The 18,392-nt window shown below is 37.7% G+C and overlaps 1 protein-coding gene across 2 annotated transcripts in view; it reads left to right on the top strand.

The window, feature by feature from the left end:
- Window positions 1-18,392, top strand: part of ERI3 (ERI1 exoribonuclease family member 3) — a 249,232-nt gene that overhangs the window by 137,500 nt on the left and 93,340 nt on the right. For both annotated transcript variants that reach the window (XM_034414908.3, XM_034414909.3), the window contains exon 7: window positions 17,947-18,046. In XM_034414908.3, the coding sequence (XP_034270799.1) occupies window positions 17,947-18,046 (100 nt within the window). The remainder of the gene's footprint in view (window positions 1-17,946; window positions 18,047-18,392) is intronic.

Raw genomic sequence — 18,392 nt, 5'->3', positions numbered from 1 at the left:
GTGCTGCTTTTCTCAGTATAAGACAGTATAATACACAAAAACACCAACTGGTGTGTCTCTGGACCTCTTTTAGCTTTGCTGAAGCTTTCTTAAAATGCTGTGCTCAGAACTGGACATAATTTTTAAAGTAGCATATGGCTAAGGTAAATAAAGGAACACAGAGAAACAATACTTCTCCTATTACAGTCTAATTTTTTTTTAAATAATTGCATCACTCATACTCAACTTTTGATCAAGAATAGTTCCAAGGTATCTTTCACAAAGTATTCTTCATTTGGTTTTATTTTCCTATGTGAAGATCTTTAGAAAGTCTCTTTTGTTTTTCAGTCTGTTTTTTGACCTGTCCAGATCACTTTGAAATTGAATTTTGTCTCCTGTAATATAAATTTTCTTAATAGTTATGTGTCATCTGCAAATTTGATAGGGTTCTTTCCATCTCATCCACCTAATCACTGCTGAACATATTGCAGAGTACTGATCTAGGACCAAACTCTGTGTCACCTCACTTAATGAGCTCTCCATTATGATTTTCATGCCAGATGTGGGTTCAATTAATAGAGGTGCTATATACCTCAATCTAGTGTTTCATCTATATATTTAGCATTTGTTCTTAGAAGATTTTGTTGACATTTTCTGTTTCAAAAGTTAATTTTGATGGATATTGATCTAATTGGGATGGTAATGTGCACATATTTAGCATGAAGTAAAAAAATAATCCAAACCATCAATAACTCTTTAGTTATAATGATGTATATAAAACAAGCTAATACCCTAAAGCCTGCAAACTAACTTAAGCCAAAATTATCAAGTTTTAAACCCTGTATTTAATATTGTGATACTGTGAAATTATAGATGGACGCTATACTTTATGATCTGCTTTGCTTTCTGGTCTGTCTGTCTGTCTGTCTGCCTGCCTGCCTGTCTGTCTGTCTGTCTATCATCCATCTATCTATCTATCTATCTATCTATCTATCTATCTATCTATCTATCTATCTATCTATCTATCTATCGGTGTTGCATTTTAATCTTTTTTTTGTAATCAGCCTAGACACTAAAAATCTTGCATACAATGTGTTGATCAAATATTACCATTAGAGCAGGGGTGAAATGCTACTGGTTTGCTCCGGTTTAGGCGAACCGGTAGTAAAAAAAAAAAAAGCTATCGGTTTGGTCAATCCAGTAGTTTAAAAAAGCTACCGGTTCAGGCAAACCAGTAGTTAACTACTGGTTCAGTTGAATCGGTAGTTTAAAAACCCCGCTGCACAGCTGGTCGTCGGAAATACCAGTTCGGAGGAACCGGTAGCTTTTTTAAACTACCAGTTCGCCCGAACTGGTAGTTTAAAAAGCTACCGGTTCAGGTGAACTGGTAGAAAGCTAGGAAATCCTGCTTTCTAGCTAAGCTAAATCACACGGCACAGCTGATTTCCCCTCCTGCTGTTCTATTTACCTTGCGAAGCCTCCTTTTGGTGTGTACTGTGCATGCATGTATTTGGTGTACACTGTACAGATGCGCGCTGCACACGCTTGGCACACAGCACACATGCACAGCCAATGAACTGGTAGCAAACCGGTTCAGATTTCACTACTGCATTAGAGCATTTTCTGTGACTCTAATGTTTCAACAACTGTTACATCTGCTGAATAGAAAAAAATTCCAGTAGAGATCACTTGAGACAGAGCATCATTTCAGGGAAGATCTTTTTCCTGTGACCAGATACGCTATCGTGTGTAATTGGTAGTTTTATACCAAATACTACCAATGCAATCGGTAGTTGCATTGTGGAAAAATGCATATTTGTAATTTAGTATGTAAAATTTAAATTAATCAAAGTATAAATTAATTTGAATATTAATTCTTTTGTGTGGATAGAAAGTAATGACTGCAGTGTTTTCTCTATACTGGAGCGGTGATTATTGTGATGCCTATTCTGAATCAGACCTACAGAAAGTGGTGGTCAATTTTTGAAAGATGTAGGGTTGATTCCCCATAGTAAAATTATTAAATGGATATGGTTATTTGGGAACTTGCATTTATATCTTCCTGCTCCTTAATTTCCATGACTGTAAGAAACTCCAGTTAGTTGCATGGTTAACTATGGGCTGTAATCTTGGTTGTGGTGTATTTTCTCCTCTGAATTGAAGTTAGTTCACATGCTTGGAGTATGTGATAATATATGGGACAGCTGTTAACTACTTATTCTTTTGCATGGGCTCACTTGTGTATGCCAACCCTAGAAGAGTAGCAGAGAACAGTATTATTATGGACTGGAAGAATCAAGATCAGGAAGAATCACATTATGGAATCATATATACAACTTAAATTTGTGTTCCTTCTCGTTTTCACCTTGCCCTTTCTTTGATTCTAAATACACAGTTATTTCTGTGGGCTCTAATGTTTAGCTAGCAGTCCTGGACAAAATTGTTAGCTATTGTTATTAATAATTATTAACAATTAATAATAATTGTTATTACTGACTACCTACAACTTAAATTTTATATGCAATGAAAGTTTAAGAAAGTAGAAGCCTACTAGATTAAGCCAAAGCATTCATTTTCCCCATAAAAATCCACTAGATGCATTGTGCAATAGCTCATATGCAAGCCATAAAGTAAATAGCCTTCTTTAATGTTGGTCTTTAGAAGGTATTATGTAAGATAGACTGTTTATGATTCAGAAAGAATACTATACGGTAATTGTTGAGATTTGTTGATCTCCTGATCTTCCATGAATTAATCCAATGTTTTAAAAGCCATCACAGTATTGGATTACAGAAAATTCTAGTCTGTATATTGTTGAAATTTTTTGTTTTATCAATCCTGAATTTCCCCATTTTAGATACAAGGAATAGTCGAACTTCTCATATTGTGAGTAGGAAACAAAATCTTCTGTAGCATCTGTGCCATGCATTATTATAAATACCTTTGTTATGTTCCCTATTAACTTCTTTCTAGGCTAGAAAGTCTCCATTGTTATAATCTTTCTTCTGAAAACTGTTGGAGAGCCATAGTTTTTGCTTTCTGTAGTTTTTTTAAATTCTACACAATATATGTAGATGCACCATGAATTTTTACAATGACACTATTATCTAATAAATATGTTTTGATTTTTGAATTGGCTCTCTAAACAGGAAGTTATTCTCCATCTTAGTCCTTTACTTAACATTCCTACAATTTGATAATTCCTAAGCTTTTCTGTTGACTCCAACTTCTTTTCCTTTTTTATAGATTCTCAGAGTGTTCATTTGGCAAACTTACTTGTGCCCTGTACATCTGCACAAGTACAGAAAAGACATTAACAGGCATGAGTCACTAGTACTTATGAATCAGTTTTAAAAAGAAAATAAAGTAGCAGCATATTGTGCATTAACATCTGAACAAGACACCTGTAAGATCACCATTCATACCTTCCTTTTTGGAGTAAATAATACGCTTTTCATTTAGCTATTAGTTTCTGGCAGCACATATCTCACTGACTGGCTGCTTAACTACCTTTATTTTTTTTCTCTTCCGCTGTGCATATAATGTAACAATAGATAAACAGATAGCCGCAGAGAAAATAGTTTTTTAAAGAGATCAGTACTATTGATAATACACTAGCGCAGCTTTTGATTTGCCTTTCTTTTGTGTGTGTGTGTGCACGTGTGTGCACTTGTGTTTGTATATGTACACACAGAGATATTTGTGAGTATTTTTCCATCTTAAGGAAATGCTTTTAAATAAGGGATACTTCATCTACTAAAAAATACACTTGTAGCAGCTGCTAAGCCCATCCATAAGCCTGCTTTGCGTTGTATTTGTGATGGGACTGACAGCGCATGGAGCAGCCTGATTATACCCAATTCCATTTTAGCAAGCCTGGCAATGTAATTTCACAGGGCGATCTGTGTTTGAATGTAATAGCAGCCTGTGCTAAGGTGTCAGAATATTAAAGGCGCTAATGGAAAAGCTCCCTGATACACAGGGGGGAGAGCATTACAGGAGACGTCGCAGATGGCTGGGCACTAAGCTAATGGGGCAGGATCCAAGGAGGGTGGTGGAGGCAGGGGAGAAAATGAGAGATGGGAGCACTATGGGAACATGGGCACCTGGTTCCTTTTTTGCATGGAAATTAAAATGTGTGTGTGCGTGCATGCGTGCGTGCACTCATATGTGTTAGCTTCACGAGTATTTTGCAAAGTATAGTTGGCTAGAGAGTACCACATTGTAACAGGGATCCTTGATAGGGCCAGGGGATAATATGCATATATGCTGATGCAGAGGGGAGGTATTTGAATAAAAATTTTGTGGAGTAGAAACAATATCCTCAACTGACATTTGGTTTGGAAGTGTTTTGGGAGTCAATTGTAATTTGTTTGGCATCATTTTCAGGCATCCTTAGTCTTTCTTCAAAAAGGGGCTGTTCCGCTAGGCTAGGGAATGACTTTCCTGTTGACAATGGATTGGGTTTAAACGTGCACTGAAATAAAGTTTTTGCAAGAGGAGGGAAAAATGAGGAGACTCTTCTAGAGGGTGAGAGAACATCTGTAGTAGTGTGGCAGGATGAAGCTTTGGGGGCACAAGAGTCTAGTCATTGCTGCCTGAACCCCTCCTCCAGCACAAAGGTTCTGTTGAATCCCAGCTTTTTTATGAATGGGTAAAGTCCAGTACTTCTTTTTTTCCAGTTTTGGATCATATTCACCAAGTTCAGTAGGAGCAACCCTAACAACAAAATCTGCATGCATATTTTTGTATTGGAGTCTGTTGCCACTATATGCTTGTATTCTGTTAGGCTCTGTGTTGTTTCCTTCTTTTTTCCCTTTATCTTATAGGCATGCATTCACATAGAAGTGTAGAGGTGCATAGACATGTAATATGTGTCTTTTTCCTAAGCAATAATGGAAATATTTTCCAGGTTTTTTTTTTTTTAATTCTGCAGCTAGAAGATTGTAGTATACAATTAAAGGTCACTAATCCAAATGAATTACTTAAATGTATTTGACAAGATTTTTTAAAATTCCAGGTTTTTCCCCCCATTCTTTTTTATAAACCTGTGAGGGGCAAAGATATGCAGCAAGGAATGGAATCATGAAAAAAGAATCTGGACAAAGACAATGAAGTAATAAGGAATCGGGAGCTGGGGTTTATACTTGGACTAACAAGTATCTACATTTCTTTGAAATGGAATATAGCAACAATAGTAATTTGTCTGTTCCCCTATTTTAAAGGTTTGTGTAGAACTGTTGGTCTTAGAACAAAAAAAAATTTTTAGATAGCAAATATTGTAAATTGTAAATCAGATTTACATATTTTATAACATGAAATATTTCCCAGGCTCAGTGCAGTAATACAGATTATTAGTAAACTTATACCAAAGAATTATTTAAATCCAAAGAACTATGGAGAATCATAGGCCTGCACATGGCTGCGCCTAAATTAAGCAGTATCCTTTTCGATTTTGCTTTAACTATCTTTACCTACATGAGGCTACCTGCACTTTTAGAACGTTTTATAGAATCTGTTCATAGCTTTAGGCCAATAAGGTCCTTAATATTTTAATACAGAAATTTAATTGTAGGCTGTTAAAAATATATGCTCTTCTAAGATTTTGTAATTATTTATTTTAATGGCACATATGCTAATTAATTCATTGTCATATATATTAATGCCGGGTTTCTCTGGGAAGACAATTAAAAGAAAAATGAAAGGCAGTGATCACCTTTATTGAGCTTTAGTCTGAAATTCATTTTTTTGTGTTTTATTTACTTAGCCCAAATGGATCTTCTTCCTTATAACATGTGCAACTTGAAGAACTCTGCATTTGTTGCGGAAGAGAAATCTTAAGTCTGATAGCCAGTGTATTGTCTCTGTGCAGTAGTCTTTTTAGAGATTCTTTAATCAGTATATAATTTTATCTCTGCCTGTTATCAAAGCCTTCTAGTTTGGCTATTTTTTATTATTAGAATGACAATCTAAATCTGGCAAATCTAATTCTTTTCCATTGCTACTGCTTGTTTAACATGTATCTACAATACAGGTATTTGTCTCACATGGAATGGAACAAGTGTTCCCAGTGTATTGCAGGAACATCTCATGCCTGCTTAGCGTGATGTGCATATGTGGAGGGAAATTAAATTACAATTGAAGTGCTTAAATCGTATTTTCCTAAGGAGAAGCTTATGTGTCCAGGAGTTCAGGGGTGTTCTAGAGACTTTCTATTTCTGCATTTTACTAAGTGTAGAGTGCTACTTATTAGCAATGGAGCAGAGGGATGTACCACATACTCATGTGCTCCGGACAGAAAGGGATGGATGGAGATGGTGTCAGGACAGCAATTGCTTATCATGCCTTATCTTGGAATATGAAACTGTATTGCATGACATCCACAGGCAGGCTGAATAGATATGCCAATTCATCTCCAGCCTGGGCTTTGACAAGCTAGACTGCCCTTGTTGAAAGGCATCCGTCAAATGAGAACTGCTGGCTGCTTTTTCCCTTTCTTAGAGTTTCTCTCGCTCTCTTGCTCCAGCTCCCCGCCTCCCTTTCCCCTCCTTTCCTCGCTTCCCTCTAAGCTTTTTCCACACAAAATTGAAAAGCTTTTGGAAATCAGAATAATACAGCCCCCCACACCTAATACCATTTTAAGTACCCCTCCCTTCCCCAAATAGAATTGATAAGAAGCCTAGTATATGAAGGCATGTTTAGATAACATTGAGAATATTATAGTGAGTGGAGGAAAGGGTTTTTCCCCTCCCCTCTTTCTCCTCCCCCTCCTGTGCCGTGTCTCTAAGCCGAGAAAGGCGACAGCACCCTGGCTAATACGAGTGTTTAATATTTGATGTGTTGGGATAAAGCAGGATCACCTTCGAATTGAATTGAGTGTCAGAATGAGAATCTATTACTGAAATTTTTGTGTGATTTGACAGCAAAGCAGACGATGTTATTCTTCACTAGTTACTGCAATCTTCTTCCCTACATCACTTAAATATTTTTTTCTTTGCTTGAGTAAACACACATTATCCTTTTTTATCCCTCTCTTCCTCCCCCCCCCCTTTTTAAATCAAGGCTGCCTACTTGGGTCTGATAGAGTATATTGTTATTTCTTTATTTGTCCTATTAAATGGAATTTCTGATAGTTTAATCCTGCTTTTGTAAGTGATTTAAAAATACTTGAAAAGCCATGAATGTAGCAACCCCTCTATCTAAATTGCTTAAAAGGGTACACACTATGGTTATCTATGGGTATAGATAGCTGTATCTGCTTTTTGACTGTACATTGAGATGGGTAGACTGTGTGAGAAATATTGTTTAATGTTCAAAGCTTGCTTGGCATCCAGAAAGTAAACTTGCCACAGAAATGTATGTTTAATATTGTTACTCTAGTTGCTTTTGTTGCTACGCAGTCCAAGAATAACTTAGGCATGGAATTGTACATTTATTGGAATTTTATCAGGCCTGTATATTCCTCATTATCAATTTTGAATTTGTTTTGATTGTTTGTAAAATATTTTTATATTACCAGAGCCACCCCCAGGAAGCCCAGTTTGGGCTCAGTTCTCTGCTTCTCTGAAGAAGCAGGAAAAGAAAATCTGGACTAATAATATAATATCTTGTTTTATGTTCAAAATACTTAATTCTTCTTGTAAGAAATTGAAAACATTGACTATTATGTTGGTGATGCAAATTGAATGGTTGTTACTTTTGTCTTGGGCACTGTGGCGGAGTTGTATAGATTCTGCAGCCACTGAGAAAAGATGTTCAGGTAAGACAACACTCCTTCGCAATCTGGTGCTCTCTAGAAATGCTAGGCAAAACTGCTAATGTCACTAGGTAGTATGGACCTAGTTAGTTAGGGCAATGGAAGATGTGGTTCAGTATAGCAGGAACCTGTATTAGATGTGATAAAACTGTAAAAGTTTAAAGCCTTTTCCATTCCCTTATTTCTATAACCTAAATGCTTTTCAGGTTAGTAATCATGTTAAGGCAACAGGCTAGAAACCAGGAGACAGTGAGTTCTAGTCCCACAATAATTATGAAACCAGCTGGGTCACTCTCTCTCTTAATCTTAGAAAGGAGGCAATGGCAAGCCACTTCCCAAAAAAACCTTGCCAAGAAAATAGCAGAGACTAATCCAGACAGTAGCCAAGAGATAAAAAGGTGATTCAAAAGTATGTGCATGTACACACATGTGTGTGCACACACATATGCACACAAATAAAAAAATAAAAATAAAAAAAAAAGTTGTGATCCTCCCTATATTGGTGAATTACAAGTTCTAGAACGTTTTGCAGGATTGTTGGAAATTGTAATTCAGCAGCATCTGAAGGACCAAATTTTGCCTGGCTTTATTTTAAGCTACCTCTTGCAATAATTGTAGTAATCATCCTTATAATAGAGTATCTATTTTCTTGAACCCACAGCACTTCATCTTATTATAGTTAAGTCTGGAAACAGATCTTCGAATCCACACTATTACAGCTTTCAAAAACTGGAAAAGATTTCTGGGTAGTCTGGAATAGAGCTGTTCAGCCAGGTATCATCTATATATCATATTCCAGAACATTGGATGCTCTCATGTTGCAGCTTCCTATACAAGTTAAATAATATAGGGAAGAGGATTTAACTTTGGGACTCCATACAGAAATGTCTGAAGTCTTAACTTCTCCTTGCCACACACAATGGTTGTGGTGATGGTGATGGTGATTCAACCATCCAACTTTCCCAGTTCCCAACCCTTGCAGATAATCCAGGAGATTGCATGCTATTTAGAGCCCAAATGCCATCAGTGTATACCACCAGATGACAAACACTGTTCAAGTATTTTGGGACTTTAGTAAATTAAATAAGGTACTGGAAAAGAGTGTGAGAGAAAGATTGGATTACAGCACAAGATTATTAGGACAATATATGCCAGTGCTCTCTTTTATTATTGTTTTCAAATACTTTTTGTTGATAAGTTAGATGCTTATTGTTAAGATAACTGAAATGACCACCTGATATAAAAATAATTTTGTCTGTGGAATTTTGAGAGTTAAACCCGGGTGCTCATTTTGTAATGCTACATCCTTCTGAAGTAATTGTCTCTTCCCCTGTGCCTGCCCCTCTGGTGGGGTTTTTCTGTAACAGAAAGCTTGGTTTGCATTTGGTGGGCTTATGCTGCCTCCCAGAGCTGCTAAGAAAATATTGGGCAGTGCTTAATATTTATGCAGAAGAACTTTCTTGACAACATGTAATGAATGAATAGTACAGTTAACTTTCTAATCTTTGTAGAGGAAGCATAATCTGAACTTTTGAAGATACAAATGGAGAAATTGCAGCATGTGGCTGTGAAATAATAGTAACTTTGGCTATGCCCTTTATTCTGGCTTTTGACATTATTGGCATTTGGAAAGAAAGTTTTAACCAACAAAATATTCCCATAGGCTGCACGTCTGCTCAACACCCAGACTTTGTTGCATTGCATGATTATGTACCAGATACATTGAGTTCATAAAATAAAAGTGCCCTGCTAAAGACTTTACAGCTTTAAATCTAATACTGACAGAAAGGTTTTCATTATAAAACTAGAACTGTGAGAGACCTCTCTGAGACACAGATTCACAGACCTGTTTTCCTTTCTCTGTTATTGGCGGTGGTGTTAAATTAGTGCATTACTAGTTCTTACACTAGCAGTATTTAGATTGCAAGGAATAACTTTCACAAAAGTTTGGGAATAAGATAAATGTAATATGTCTTGAAAGTTCACAATTAAATTGTGGGATCTTTTGCAATGCAATCCAAGCAGTCCTCGATTTACATCCATTTATTTAGTGGTTGTTCAAAGTTACAACAGCACTGAAAAAAGTGACTTATGACCTAAGGTTTTTCACCTTACAACCATTGCAGGATCCCCATGATCAAAATTCAGATGCTTAGATTCATATTTATGACAGTTGCAGTGTACCAGGTCTTCGATCACCTTTTGTGACCTTTTGATAAACAAAATTAACAGGGAAGCCAGATTCACTTAACAACTAATTAAGTGTTCACTAATTTAAGTATTGCAGTGATTCACTTAACAACTGTGGCAAGAAAGGTCATAAAATAGGGCAAAACTCACAACATCAATCTTGCTTAGCAACAGAAATTTTGGGCGTAGGTTGAGAACCTACCTGTAGGTCTGAACATCTGTTATTAGTAGCAGTAGATGAAATTATGTAAGGTAAGATACTGAGACATCTGCTTACATGTGTCCAGTTTTGATTACAGACTACAAATCCCCCCCCCCTTTTTTTTACTCATGTTGTCTGAAATTTCGTATTAGAGAATGTATAGACAGCATTCTGTCTTTCATCTATCTTACTCTATGGATGTTCTGGGAAACCCCAGTGGCAACTACTGTGAAGCCATTTCTCTCCTGCTTTAATAGAGGCTTTAACAGTCAGAAGAAGAACTTTCCTCTTTAAAGATTAAACGTTGTGTTTAAATATTAAACAGCCATGCTCCTGTCTCCTGATTGCTTGGCCACTGCCAGCAGGCGGCTCAGAATTGCCCATTTTAATTAAAAACTTTATTTTCAAATACAATTCACTGGTCACACATCTCCGAGCGCAATTCCTGCTTTCCCTCCCTTCTTTTCTTACCGGAGTCTGGGACAACTTCCCCTTTTCAGGTGGCATGTTTTGTTTTCTGTCTCTCATTTTTAGCTCCTTGATTTCTGTCTGCCTACCCCAAAGTGACAGCCTGTGCAAGGCCCTGAGTGCAAGTGGCTTCGTCAAGGGCTGATCAATGCCCCTGGCACTTCTTTCCAAAACCCTAGGAAAAACAATTAAAACCCAATCGATCTTGCAGGCAGCTGTGAATATGCATAAGGGTACACTTGACCTTCAGTGCTCAGGCCACCTTCCATGCTGCTTCTTTAACAAGTTTGGTCAGGTATGCCTGTCATTTACAATGACCTTGATAAACACAGAAGGGTGGAAGGAAAGGGAAAACCCATTTCTGGTGCTGGTTCTGATTTAAGAACCCATCTGTGCACTTTGGAAAGTGATCCCATAACTCTTTGAAATATGTGATGATGATTTTAAGGAATATATAGGACGGCACTCCTTTCCCAACTGGCTGTTTTCTTTCTTTTCTTTTCTTTCTTTTTTTGTGGGTGTCTCATTGTTTCTTCTTTTGTATTTCATGTGCTATAGATATATGAGAAACCCACAGCTGAGCCCGATCCCCAGCCTTTCCATTTAAGGGGCTGTAGGAAACAGGACTTAATCTCTATAAACTAACCAAAGAGATGCTGGTAATCTCTAAAACCATGCTGTGTCTTGTCTAATTTTGTTCATTAAAATTTCAGGAGCATTTAATGAGCTTGTTTCTCAGATCTAATAATAGGTAAGTGGGGATGCACATACAGGCAGGCCTCTGTCTATTCTGCTTCATTAGGGCATGGTTCTACGCATGCAGACTAGATTTTGGATTCATAGGAACACCATGTCATCAGATGAATAAATGGATAATATATCGGTTGCACACCACAAGAGGGCAGGATTTGAGGAATTTATACCATTTAGTTCTTGTCAGGCACTTTGTCTAGCAAAGCCCAGGTACAGACTTGTGATCTGAGTGAAGAGAGTGAAGCTCTTGTGGCACAACTTCTTTAGGGATATTGTTTCCTTTTAGGGAAAAATAATAAAGCCTAGCAACATGATGTGTGGGATGAACACAAATGAGTAAGAATGTGTTCTTTACACATTATAACTTAGAGGTGATATATCTGTCAGTTGAATTTATTAAGGCAAAACATAATGCCTGAAATAATCTTGCATCTTTAATGTGTAAGGCTTCACTCCTTACATAATGATCAGCTACTGAGATACCATCGCCATCAAAGGTACCTTGTTTCTTATAAAATTCTGGGAACAGACTATGTTTTGACATGATATTCTTTCCCTCCTGCAAGTGAGGCTTCCCTAAACATCTTTAGGTAAGTTGCTTGCCTATAATTCTCTTCTTGGCATCTTGGAAATACAAGCTCAAGTCTTCCAGAGGACAACACTATGACTATTAAAAAAAAAAAAAAGTAGTGTGGGTTTTTCATGATGATATTGTGCCAGAATTGTTCCTCCCCATCAGCAGGTTTCTTTCTTGGCCAGAGCTGGCAAAACCAGGGCAGCTCAACACAAGAGGAAGAAAACCAGAAGTTCTGCCTCCCTTGTGAGCAATAGACCAGATTCTAGCCTACAGTGATTTAAATGAGTAATAAAGATATCAGTGTGTATTTGTCAAAGGCAGAAGAAACCTCTCTATTGTGTACACAAGGATGTAATTTCAGTGAATTATGCATAGACTTAATTAGGAGTTTTAATTGCTAATCATCTCCCAATAGGATTAGCAATGTTGTCTATTAATTACCTGTGGAGCCCCTGTGTTTTGCTAAGGCGGGAGTAACAAAGCAGCATAAATGGCTACATATGTGGCAATAAATTAACTATCCCAAATCCCAGATGGAACTCTGGGGACATCTCAACAGTGTGCTGATAGGTGGGGAGGGGTCTTAAGTACACTGGCTTTGCATGAGGCAAGGATCCAAATCAGTAGAACTGCAGTTGATATTTGTCCAAGTCTCTTAGCTGTGGCACCATGCAGCAATTGGATTGTAAATTCTGTTTCTTTGGTACATCCCCTCCTGGTTTTCCTTGGTAAAGGATGCTTTTTTTTTTTTAATTCCCATGAACTATTTTGTGTTGTTATGTGTTCAGAATGGAGATTGGGGTGTTCTTGCCATATATGCTATTGTTGTGGCAATATGAAGTGCTGGAGAAAAAGGGAGTTCCTTTTGTAAACTCTAATGCAATGATGGCTAACTTTTTTGCCATCCTGTGCCAAAAGCAGGGGGAGCATGGCAGGGTCGCGCGCACGTGTGCCTACATCCGTAATTCAATGCGCCCTGGCACCCTGCGCGCGACCCCTCACACTCCCCCAGCTTTTGGCATGTGGTGGCACAGTGGGCCCGGTAGGCCTGTTTTTCACCCTCCCCAGGCTTCAGAGGCTTTCTTGGAGCCTGGGGAGGGTGAAAAATGGGCTTCCCCACCCCGCTGGAGGCCCTCCGGAGGCCAGAAAAAGCCTGTTTCCCGACTTCTGGTGAGCCCGGAAGGCCCGAAAATCAGCTGGCTGGCGCATGCATGCACGCCGGAACTGTGCTAGGGCAATGCTTGCATGCCCACCGATATGGCTCCCACATACCATAGGTTCGCCATCACGGCTCTAATGTCTCAGAGCTGATGGCCCTCAAGTTCTTTAAAATGGATCACGCCATTCTGAATTTATTCTTGTTTAAATAGAGAAATTTAAACATCTGGTTTTGGGGTAAGGATAGCTGGGTTCATAAATTGGGCACTAGGATTTGCAGATCAACAACTTTTATTCACAGTCATTTAGTTTCTCTGTCATTTAGTTGAGAAAATCATGCATGAGCAAAAAATTGCCAGGTCAGACAAATTCCAGCAGTGGCTAGCAAGAGGGCCTCAAACCTCTGGAACAACCCATCATGTGCCTCTGGCATCTGATCTTCCTAGGTATGTTGTCTTTGGTTAGATAAACTTGTATTTTAAAACAGCTGTCTAACGGTGCTCTCCCTTATATCCTGTGTCACCAAATGCCATACGTTATTCTTTCTTTTTGCTGTAGATCAGTTTAATGGGGGGAGGACACCCTAATTTCTAATATCAGAAAACAAACATCTCCATCTTTCCCCCCATAATATTAGTAATTCTAATAAGTTGTTATTAAGACCTTTTTTCTAAACATGCATACAATATTTGGTTTCCAAATATTGTATGCATGTTGAGACATTTTAAATCAACAGTACTATATGTTTTCATTATTATGGTTAGTTGCACAGTCAGCCAGATGTTTAGACTGGATTTGGCATTTTTATCCATCTATACTCTATAAAATCCTTCCCAGGGACCTGGGTTAGGCAGATGTTGTTTGGTGGTGGTAAAGATATCGTCACAAATAAATGTTATGTTCCAAATAAATCTGCCTTTTGCAGTTGACTGATGGTGATTTTGTCAATGCCAATGGTACTCAAGATTTTTTGGGATTGCGCCCGAGGTGCCTTTCACCATGGATACTATCTTTGCTTTCTTTTGTCACAGTCATTCTACTTCTATTTTTGCAGGTCTTTGTATTTTGTGATTTTTCTCCAGTTCTTTGTCTTCTATTCTGTTCTCTCCAGGTACTGCAACCTCCACTATCCAGAGTTTTTTTGTATTTCTTATAGACAATTGTTAAGTCTGGGGTGTTATGTGGCAAATGCTTGTCTGCTTCAATTCTTTTTCAAGTCCCAGAGCAATCTTCATTTTCTATTGCTTTGTCTATTTTGGGACTCACCAGTTCTTACTTGCAGGCAAATGGGATTTCTTGCAGTTATTGCAATACACAGTTGTTGTTAGTTTATCATGGTTGAAGTAAAATACTGTTAGTCTTTAAGGTACTAGAGCACCGTCTCTACATTATTTGCTATTTTGTTTGCTGCCTACCCCTTTGAATGTCATCTTGGTAGAAATATTTGCAGTCATATTTAAATTTTACCACCCTAAATAATTGCAGAGTTATTTGCACATTTGACTAATTTAACTGCTCAGTACATTCTTTCTGCTTCCAATTTCTGATGACTGCTAGATGACATATCCAATCCATATATTTCTTAAGATAGCGAAAGAATTCTGAAAGATTAGTGAGGCACAAAATTTGCTGATGTCTTCACCAAGGTTCACCAAGCCCTGATAGCGCAGCAGACTAAAGCACTGTTATTAACATCAGCTGCCTACAATTACTGCAAGTTGAAATCTCACCAGGCTCAAGGTTGACTCAGCCTTTCATCCTTTCTAAGGCAGGTAAAATGAGGACCCAGATTGTGGGGGCAATAAGCTGACTTTGTATAAAAATATACAAAAGTATGAAGGCTATTGCTTAACGCATTGTAAGCCGCCCTGAGTCTCTGGAGAAGGGCGGCATATAAATCAAATAAATAAAAAAAAAGGTTTTATTTTCTACTTGTATAACACAATGTTATCCACCTGGTATCTTCCACAAGATGTTGCATTGCAGTATCCATAAACCCTAGCTAGATGACAGGGGCTATGATAGCTAGGTATAATGGAAACTCTATTTCAACAAAATTGTGGGGGAGTACTGATGATAAAAATTTGAACCAAATGCTTAGATTCTTCATCAGGACATTAAGAAGTCCATGAATATAATTTATTGGTTTTTGAAACAGCATATGATAAACTGAATAAGATTGAACTATTATTTTGCATAAATCTAGAGTTGGGGGTTGCTTGCTGAATGGGGTATCAATAATTTAGAGGAAGTAAAGCATACGAAGGAACAAGTTTGGTTTCGTGATTAAGACACCATGCTAGAAACCGGGAGATTGTGAGTTCTAGTCACGCCTTTGGCATGAAAGCTTCCTGTGTGACAGTTGGCCATTCATTCTGTCTCAGCCCAACTCACCTCACAGGGTTGTTGTTGTGGAATAGGAGGAAGAAGTATTAGGTATGCTCGCTACCTTTAGAAACAAACAAACAAACAAACAAACAAACAAACCAATCAATCAATCAACAAACAAATAAATAAATGGTCAAAACAATAAATGGAACTGAGACAAGTATAAATGATGTCTCCATGGGTATTTAATGATAAATGTATAAATTTGTGGTGATGTTAGAAACGTTGGATTTTTCCCTTCCTCCCTCCCTCTATTATTTTTTTTACTTTTTTCTTTCCTTGCATAATGTTGCTTTCCCAAAAGGAAATAGCACAATGGATAAGTGTGTTTGTGTGTGGTAGCAAGTCCTTTTGGCAAGATCAGGTATAGTGAAGTGTTGTTTTGTCCCTCCTAGACCCCCAACTGGCCATTTAAAGTGATTGTTCTTATTAGTGGTAGCAGCACAGCACTACTGCCCATTTATTTAGAGAGGCTTCTGACCTTATTTTACGAATTACACACTGAGTGTGAAAGCTGAGAGCAGCTTTTTGGGATAGGTGATGAAGTAGGGCCCTGGCACAGACTTCTCCCCCTTGTAGTTTTACGGCAATCAGTTCACAGAGCTAACTAGAAATTTAGTAGCATTTTTAAATTGATGAAATAAATCTACAGCCTTAGCAAAAACATTGCTATATGGTTGTCCTCTTATTTTAAATGAACAGTGTCAGCAGATATGGAGAGTGAACTTCCTTCCCAGGAGGTACTTTTTAAATTAAATAATTTCTTAATAAGAAATATCAGACTGGAGAAAAAAAGAGAGGAAAAAAAAGGAGAGAGAGAGAGATATGAATTATGTGTGTGTGTAAATGTATTTCTCTACAAATTCATTTTTCTGAATTTGCATGTGGATCCATATGAATAGATGCTGCCACCTATACTCTTTCCCATTTTATATTCAAGATCTTGAAATTGTTTGCCTTAGTTTACTGTTTGTACAATAGAGCTTGTATTTCTAAATTGCTGAATCAGAAAAATATGGGTCTGAAAGATTAATTTTTAATGGATCACTCCTCCATGCAGTCAGGATCTTAAAGCTGATTACCTTGCTTCTGAGTACATAAACACTGAGGTGGAATTTGCAAGCAATCTGTGCTTTCTTCTGAATAAAAAGGCATAATATGAGGCTTGTGGGGGGGGGGGAAATCTCTGAGTAAGCGTGCAGAGGGATGAAATTATTAGAAGCATAACATTCATATTGTTTGGTATGTGGGTTTATCTTTGGGAACCAGGGTCAGACATTGGTCTGAAAATAATGGCTACAGGAGCCAAAAACGTATTGCTACTTATAAGGTAAAGGTAAAGTTCCCCTTGTACATATGTGCTAGTGTTCCAGACTCTAGGGGGCGGTGCTCATCTCCGTTTCAAAGCCGAAGAGCCAGCACTGTCCGAAGACGTTTCCATGGTCATGTGGCCAGCATGACTAAACACCAAAGGCGCACGGAACGCTGTTACCTTCCCATCAAAGGTGGTCCCTATTTTTCTACTTGCATTTTTACATGCTTTCGAACTGCTAGGTTGGCAGAAGCTGGGACAAGTAACGGGAGCTCACCCTGTTATGCGGCCCTAGGGATTCGAACTGCTGAACTGCCACTTTCAAGCTTAGTGTCTTAGCCACTGAGCAGAAAACAGCAAAATGTTACTTTTTCCTGGCTAGGTGATTGCTGCTAAAAGTTACTTCACTTTTAAATTTTAAGATAGGAACACACTTGTATTTTAGTTCGTTAAAAATTTCACATTTGTAAATAAAGTAAAGATTCTCCTTTTTCTGAAGGAAAAAAAGAAGGTTGGAAGCATGGGAAATTCTATCCAGAGTTTGCTTGAATAAAGAAAAAACTAAGAAGTCAGAAGTGTGTGATCAAGATTTTAGAATTCTAAGAGGACAACTCAGTCTGGATAAAGGCATTTGTTTCAGCCTCATAGATTATTGTATTTTTTTAAATAAACACTTTCTTTTTTAGGACTGTTGTCTACCAATGTGATCTTCTGGTTTTTTTCTATTTACGTGTATAGCATGGAAAGTTCTTGTGTGTAGGAAACACTATTTTAAATAGGATACTGGGACAACATTGATGTTGGCAAACAGCACATATAATGTAAATGTTTACGTATTAATGCAAATAATAAATGTTCATGATTTGCTGTAGTAGAGAGCAAAACCTGTCATTTTTCATGGTGGAATCTGAGAAAAAAAAAACACCTAGCAACTCATCAAGTCAACTTTGTCACTGAAAAGAATATTGAGAATGTGAATTTGTATTTAATAGAAGAATAATATCAGAATGAGACTACTCAAAATAAAATACTGAAAATAGAGATGTAATCTTCTGAAAAAAGGTGACCCAAATATTTGGACTTCATAATGCTGAAGTATTTTGATGGTATTGAGTCAATGTCTTGCTGTACTATCGTGTTAAAGCATCTTCATTCTTTTCCAGGCATACAGCTTTGCCATGGGGAGCTGGCCAAAGAATGGGCTGTTAGATATGAACAAAGGACTGAATCTACAGCACATAGGAAGGCCTCACAGTGGGATAGGTAAGAATAAGTCCTTTTTTCCCCCTCCTATATTCCTGCTCAGTCTCTCTTTGTGTATTACGATTGGAAGACTACCATGTGTTTGCTCTGATGTAATTCCCAAGAAATATGGCTGTCAGCTAATGAAATCCAGTTTCCTGTGTGGGTCTCCTATTTTGGATCCCATCTTTGATGTGGGTAATCAAAGAAGAGGCAAGAAGCTAAATCCAGAAGGATAGAGTTGTTGTACGAATGGGAAGGGGTTTTTTTTAGAATCGTAATTTTAAGCACAGCTAGCAATCACACATGCCCTACTTAGTGCCCTTCATTTTTGTACCAACCATCACTTCTTCATAAGTCTCTAAAT

Source organism: Pantherophis guttatus, chromosome 3 (genome assembly GCF_059756535.1).
Source record: "Pantherophis guttatus breed Tessera chromosome 3, ASM5975653v1, whole genome shotgun sequence".
Lineage (NCBI taxonomy): Eukaryota > Metazoa > Chordata > Lepidosauria > Squamata > Colubridae > Pantherophis > Pantherophis guttatus.
Note: the sequence above shows the minus strand (reverse complement) of the source record. Positions and strands in the feature narration are given on the sequence as shown.